At 37.9% G+C, this 7,335-nt stretch overlaps 1 protein-coding gene and 1 long non-coding RNA gene across 2 annotated transcripts; both read left to right on the top strand.

The window, feature by feature from the left end:
• Positions 1-2,351: 2,351 nt before the first annotated feature.
• LOC146886284 (uncharacterized) lies at positions 2,352-4,287 on the top strand. The gene is made up of 5 exons (XM_085672882.1): positions 2,352-2,877; positions 2,959-3,271; positions 3,360-3,661; positions 3,767-3,990; positions 4,068-4,287. Exons 1-5 carry the CDS (start codon positions 2,620-2,622, stop codon positions 4,231-4,233), a joined length of 1,263 nt encoding a protein of 420 aa, XP_085529008.1. The 5' UTR covers positions 2,352-2,619; the 3' UTR covers positions 4,234-4,287.
• A 15-nt stretch (positions 4,288-4,302) lies between these two features.
• Positions 4,303-4,972, top strand: LOC146886283 (uncharacterized). The gene is made up of 3 exons (XR_014994769.1): positions 4,303-4,408; positions 4,484-4,559; positions 4,643-4,972. It is a non-coding gene; the product is annotated as an uncharacterized LOC146886283 (long non-coding RNA).
• Positions 4,973-7,335: the final 2,363 nt, after the last annotated feature.

Genomic DNA, 7,335 nt, shown 5'->3' with positions numbered 1-7,335 from the left:
TGACGAGCAACCGAAGCATATAACGGTGCGGTGGCAATTTTGAAATTAAAGGCAACTTATAGGCCTCGGTTCAGTCAAAAACCGATGCCAAATGCTGCTTTAGGCCTCGGTTCTTAAGAAACCAGTGCCAAAGAGGGGTTATAGGCCTCGGTTAAAGAGGCCCGAAGCCAAAAGGTTGCCAGAAATTGACCTATAGGCTTCGGTTAGGGAAAAGCCGGTGCCAAAGAGGGGTTATAGGCCTCGGGTGTTAGGAAACCGAGGCTAAAGAGGGGTTATATGCCTCGGTTCTGCGTGGAACCGAGGCCATATTGTTTAATTAGGGCTCAAAAACAGAACCCCTTCTTCCTCGCGCGCGTAGCTACCATTTCTCTCTGCAAATTCCGGCGACGCTATTTCTTCTTCTCTCCGCGACTTCCGGCGAGCCCACCACTCGAGACCACCACGCGAGCCTCCTGCCACCACCGTCTCGTCTCGCATCCAGCCACCGCAGTCTCGTCGCGCCTCCAGCCACCACCACGTGAGACCACCACGCGAGCTCTTGCGCCGTCTCGTCTGGCGTCCGTCCACCACCACGCGAGACCACTGCCGCTGTCTCGTCCCTCTCTCTGTCTCTCTGCAAGTGTTCCGGCGTCCCTCTACCACCACGCGAACACTTTCGTTCTTTTGCCGCAATTGTCGCGCCGCGATTTTCTTTAAGGTAAATTTCGAACGCGTTTTTGTTTGATTTTCTGTTTTTGTGTATGTTAATTTTAAATTTTAGTTATTGTGAGTGTTAATTTGGATTGAGATAGAAATTGTTTGGAGTGTTTCGATTAATTTTGTGAAAGGATTGAGTCTCAATTTAAGAGCATTGTGTCTTCAGACGTAGAGCATTAAGTCTGAATTTAATTTAAGAGAATTGTAAAAACACTATAATTAAATAGGTAATATATGATGTTAAGGAAATTGTTGTTTTTGCTTTTATTTGTTACTTATGACTTTCTCTTGTGTTTTTTGTTATCTCTTGTAGCTTTCGAACGCGTTGAATTGCATCATCTTCCAGTGTCATCTGCTCTTTTTACGCGCTCCCAGGTTCCTAATTCTAATATTTTCCTATTATGCCAATCTGTTGTTTGCTTTATATATTTTATTAATTATTTGTTAAAACATGTTGTGAAAGAGAACAATCCAAGACAATCAGAGAAATGGCATTTGATGGAACATAATAGAACATTCATGCCTTGGTTTAAATCTGAGGTTTTGAAAGATGCGCAATGCTCTGAGACTTTGATGTGGTTAGCAAATGGGTTGAAATTTGATGTCATCTGTTGTACAGGTTATGAAATCAATAATTGCACATTCTATACAAAGTGTCTTGATGATAAAAGCACAGTACAAAATAGTGGAGTCAGTCTTGAAGCCGAGTCGCTACAATTTTCTACATCTAAAGATCAAAATCCCGTAGTAGGATCAATGACATACTATGGTGTAATACAAGAGATATGGGAGGTTGATTATACCATGTTTACTATTCCACTGTTCAAATGTAAGTGGATTGACAATAAGAGTGGTGTCAAAATAGATGAATCAGGAATGACTCTAGTGGATTTTCGAAAGGTGGGTTATCGAGACGAGCCATTTATCATGGCACAACAAGCATCTCAGGTTTTCTATGTTAAAGATCCTGCGTCTGAACATTGGTTTGTCGCTCTTCATGGAAAAAAACAAATTGATCCTAATGAAGAGAATATGAGTGATCTTAATATTGCTGTCACCCACCCATTTAGAAGAACGACAAATGTTGATGAAATCCATCTAGTTGATGATGTACATGCAATTCGAGAAGATCACGATGAAGGAATATACATATGACCAATCAATAACTTTATGTATGAATTTCATATTCTTGTTAACATTTAGGTGTTTTGCTAAATAATGTTTTATATATTAATTTGTCAGTTGCTTATTAATGTTTTTTTATGTTTTTATTTCACAGATACATGGCTGAACATACTTCATCAGAGGATGAAGCACCTACTAAGAGACCCACTAGAGGAGCCACTAGGTTGAGAGAGCTCTTAATTAGAAGAGCTAAAGGTCAGAAAACACATGTTGATATTAACGTCGACACTGGTGAACCTAGTGGTCGTTATGGGGACGTCTTCAAAAGCTATTTAGGAATGTTGGCACGAGAGAGAATATCAATCGTTACGCCATCTTTTGATCATGTCACTGAAGTTGATCGGGAAATGATATGGCAAGATTTATTGGTAACTAATATTAATGTTATTAAAGTTATACTTTGACTTTGTTGATAATATGATAAATATTGTTGATGACATTTTCTATATTGCAGCTAACATTTGATATTCCAAATGTGCCGACCTTAAGACAAAAATGTTTATCATCGGTGGCTGAGAAATTTCGTGGTTTTAAGACCAAGTTGACGTCAAGGTATGTCTTTGGACATAAAAAGAATGAAAATCCATTGTTGAAATACACTTGGATTGATGAAGACACATGGCGTCAGTTTCTTGAGCTTCGGACATCTGAGGGATGGCAGGTATGTTTATTTGAAATCATCAATAGCACAATTGATAATTATGCAAAATTTTAACTAATTCATAAAATGGGTTTTATATGTTACAGGTCAAGAGGAAAAAGGCTCAAAGCATAAGTGCTCAAAATAAAAACCCGCACATATTATCTCGTGGTGGGTATAGAAAACTTGAAGAGAAGATAATGACAGAAAAGAAAAAATCTAGGCCCCCACCTTCTGAGGGTGAAGATACTGAGCCTCCTTCACCACCATCACGTCATCAGAAGTGGAAGTTAGCCCGTTTACGCTCATCGGGCAACTACACTTCTGACTCTGCACGAGAAATCTCTGAGAAAATTGTAAGATACAATTCTTATCTAAATTGCTCGTTCATGTTTTATATTGTATTTTGATTTATAAATGTTTTTGTTACCTTGTAGGATTCGTTGGTTGAGCAGACCTCCCAAGGAGGATTCATTCCAGAAGGTCGTCATGACATACTTGCTGCTGCAATTGGACGACCTGAGCACCCTGGACGTGTGCGTGGTGCTGGATCAGGAGTCGGCATACGCCAATTTTTTGGTTCCTCCTCTCGTCAGTCTTCATGCAGTCATGGTGCTGATTATGAACAAAGACTAAAGGAAATGATCACGGCGCAAGTGAGAGAAGAACTAATGCGCCAATTTGAGCATTATGGCATTCGTTCGCCAGTGGATCATCCGCCAGAACTAGACCCATTTGTGCCTCCCACGGGTAAATTTGTTTTCTATAAGTTATGAATTGAATAAATGATATTTAATAAAGTAATTGAATAACATTAATAAATCATTGGCTCTAACAGGTAGAAGCGGAAAGGGGAGTTGTTCAGCTCCACCCGGGGATGACATGGATGACACTCATCCATGTCAGCTATATATTTGGGATGGTACAGAGAAGACACTAGTGGCTCGTGGAAAAGTATTTGAGGCAGCCACAGTTCTTCATGGCATGGAGTTATCAGAGGATGAGGTTAAGGTCACGGTAGAGGAGGTTCTCATGCCGTATGCTTTAGTTCCTGTGCCAACAGATGAGGTGTATACTGTGGCACATGCATTCCAGTGTTTCCTCGCCTGGCCTAGAGATTTGGTTGATACTGACCCCCCGGTACAGACTCTTAAACCCACAAATATACTACATTTTTAAGTTTACATGTTTATTATATTCAAACTTAAATTATATTCCATTTTAACTGAAATTGCATCAATATAGGAAAAACCTCAATCAAAGAAGATTCTTCTCTCTTTGGATGATCCTCTTGGTGCATTGCTCCAACTTGCAGAAATCATAGCTGATAAGCCGATGCAGGTTCCTTGGGATGCTAACATTTTTGGGAGAGATCTTGACATCCCACTTTACTTGCATTCCCAAGATGTCTTGGAGCTTGCACGAGGACAAGAAGAACTCAATATTACCATTATTCAATTATGGATGATGTAAGTCTTTTAGTCATTATATATAGTTATTTGATATATTTATGTATTTACTTATATCAAATCAATTTTTGGTTTAGGTATCTGTCTGGTGTCACTGAAACTATGGGGCTGAATGATGTATATGGGTTTATAGACCCCCAACTCACCCATGAAGGCAACAAGTTTGATGACATCCAAGCATATGTGACCAAATGCTTTCAACGTGGAAAAGAAATTTATTTTGTCCCTTATCTTGCTGGGTAAATCATTTTTGTTAACTTATGAATATAATAAGTCATTTTAATGCATAACAATGAATTTATTTTCTTATCAGGCGCCATTGGCAGTTACTTGTGGTTTCCCTAAGGGAGAACCTTGCTGTGTGGTTTTGCTCTTTGCATCGCCCTCCCCCCAACCATCTTAGACAAGTGATAGATTGGTAAGAACCTCAATATCAATCTTATGAATATGACATGTTATATAAAAATATCCTAACTTATTCCCTATATCATAGTTCAATTGCTGCACATAACATGTTGTTAGGGAGATCAACGGCTAAGGCAAAAGGTCTTGTATGGTGTTCTCTCCAGGTTTGATATTTCTATCCATATCTTCATGATTGTTTGCTTGATTTTCTTCATTAATTAATTGTAACGTTGTTAATATAATGTAGTGTAATAGACAAACCGGCTCATATGAGTGCGGTTACTATATAATGCAATGGATGACAACCACTGTGCGTGCTCGTATTACAACAAATTGGGAAACGGTAATATATATTTGAATTAAAATGAATACTTTGCAATATTTCCTTTTTATATACTAACTTAACTTAATCTATTATTTTGTAGACATTCAAGAGTCCTGCAGCAATTCCCGCAAAGTCCATCAAGTTTGGTAGGATAGCATGTGCCAAATATATAATTGAAATGTACCATAGTATTGATTAGAACATGTATGTTGATTACAAAAGATTTGTAATTGTCTTTTAAATGAATTTGAATTGTAGATGTGTTTTAAAATATTATGTTCTGCTCTATTCTGGTTTGTGCTGGGTGCTGAATAAAATTTGCAGGTTCAAATGTGGGAATAACACCAAATCAGAAACTGCATTAAAAAAAAACAGCGTATTAGACCTCGGTTCATACCAAAACCGAGGCCAAAAAGGGTATCGAATTTAAAAAAAAAAAAAAGAAGCCCATATGGCCTCGGTTCACACCAGAACCGAAGCAAGAAGCAAACTTTTGGCCTCGGGTGCAACCAAAACTGAGGCCAAAAAGGGTATCGAATTAAAAAAAAAAAAAAGAAGCCCATATGGCCTCGGGTGCAACAAAAACCGAGGCCAAAAGGTGGGCTCTATGGCCTCGGGTTTGTCTGAACCGAGGCAGAAGGGCACTCTATGGCTTCGGTTCTTAACCGAGGCCAAAAGCTGTGCTCTTTTGGCCTCGCCCCAATATGCTTCGGTTCACGAACCGGTGCAGAATATGATAAACAACCGCTGCCAAAGGCCCTTCCTGCACTGGTGTAACCTTGTTTTAAATTTTGAAAAATGTCATTTTATGGTGGGACAAGGTATAGTTTTAGGTCACGTTTCCAAGAATGGTATATCTGTAGATCCTGCTAAAATTGATATTATTTCACAATTGATATTATTAGATCAGGCCTATTAGGCCGTGAAAGCATGCAACATGGATTTGGAAGAAGTAGGGAATGAGCGAAAACTTCAGTTCAAGAACTAGAGGAGATTAGGCTTGCAGCCTATGAAAACTCAAAGTTCTACAAAGAGAAAACCAAGAAGTTCCATGACCAAAAGCTTGTGGCTAGAAAAGATTTCAAGGTAGGCCAGAAGGTGTTACTATACAAATCCAAGCTTGGTCACATGAGTGGTAAGTTGCGCTCTACTTGGGAAGGACCATACATTGTTACAGAAGTCTTCCCTTATGGAGCAGTGGAGATCAAGGAAGAATCCTCAGCAAGAACTTTTAAAGTTAATGGGCATCGTCTTCGGATATTCAATGAAAATCAAGATATGCTGAATAAGACGATGGATGGGATGAACTTGACTTCTCCCTCATACCTTCCACCTTGAGGAGGTAAGTACCCTTCATACTTTTTCTTTGCATTTTATATATATTGAATACATTGAGGACAATGCATGGATAAAATGTGGGGGTGTGGGTAGATTTCCCCCTTTTCTGATTTTGTTTTCTATTTGTTTTGTTTTTTCTTTCTAATTTTGTTTTCTATTTATTTTTATTAAAAAAAAAGTTTCTGCTTTCAATAAAACATATTGACATTGGATTTTGGGATTTGATTCACTAATTGGAACGATCATAATTCTGGGAAAATAAGAGTCATGTGCTATGAATGGATTGTTTCTGTGATTTACTAATTGAGTTGATTTGAGAGTTTCTGGAATAAATCTTTTGTAAAAGAGTTTTTGACCTTGTGAGTTTTGAGCTTTATTGTAAGGATAAACTACCACGTGTCATTCCTATTTTTATTGTGTGACTTGCTCATGTCTTGTTGGTACTCAAATGTTTAGCTTGATTCTGTTGTTTTGCATCTTAGGTGAACATGCATGATTTGATATGACTGAGGCATTTCTTGTTTTTAGCTACTTGGCCAAATAAGCTAACCATGACATTGATCCACTGGTAGCCCCTTGAGCTTAAACCTCTTTTTCATGTTTTAAGCATATTGCTAAACCTTAAAAAGAAAAAGACCATGTTTTTCCTTACCTTAGGGAGAAAGAAGAAGCTAGTGGATTATGTTTAGATTGGTTGAGGAATAAAGTGTGGGGGTGAGTATTTCCCCCACAAAGTTATAAAAATGGCAAAAGGAAAATAATTGTTGATGACAGAGTGTTGAAATGAAAAATGATTGCTGTCTGAAAAAGAGTAACAAAGGATAACAAAAAGGACAAAAAGGATTGTTTTTGAAACTATGCTCTATAATTCTTTCTACCTTACTATTTCAAAAACACTAAAATCCTAAAAAAAAAATTCCTACCTTTGCCTTGGCCCCATTATAACCTGTGAAAAGTCCTCATGATTTTTGAATGCATGTTTTCTGAAAGTTGTGAATATTAGAGTCTTGCTAAGCATTGAGAATGTTTACTTGCACGGGTATTTTGAGTGAAAACACAAGCCAAAACACATGAGGGAATTTTTGTGAGAAAATATACATTTAACTTGAGTGTTTCCCTTTCATGTTTGATTATCTTGTAAACTCAAAAGATTAACTCATGTGTGAAAAAAATAGAATCTTTTCGTTTGTATGTGCATAACAACATGATTTCTAGAAGATTGATTTGTTTCCATTTGTATTCATTCCCCTATCCAGTGAAAATATGGAATAAAAGAC

This window comes from Vigna unguiculata, chromosome 5 (assembly GCF_037176805.1).
Source record: "Vigna unguiculata cultivar grain cowpea cultivar isolate G323 ecotype 2 chromosome 5, ASM3717680v1, whole genome shotgun sequence".
Classification (NCBI taxonomy): domain Eukaryota; kingdom Viridiplantae; phylum Streptophyta; class Magnoliopsida; order Fabales; family Fabaceae; genus Vigna; species Vigna unguiculata.
The sequence above is the reverse complement of the archived record's forward strand: the minus strand, read 5'-3'. Positions and strand labels throughout refer to the sequence as shown.

What these genes read in the sequence shown, in the direction of transcription:
- LOC146886284 (XM_085672882.1), top strand. Translation starts at nt 2,620, where the DNA reads ATGTTACAGGTCAAGAGGAAAAAGGCTCAAAGCATAAGTGCTCAAAAT. An exon ending in GAGAAATCTCTGAGAAAATT is followed by an intron (nt 2,878 to 2,958) that starts GTAAGATACAAT and finishes GTTACCTTGTAG; the next exon opens with GATTCGTTGGTTGAGCAGAC. An exon ending in ATTATTCAATTATGGATGAT is followed by an intron (nt 3,991 to 4,067) that starts GTAAGTCTTTTA and finishes TTTTTGGTTTAG; the next exon opens with GTATCTGTCTGGTGTCACTG.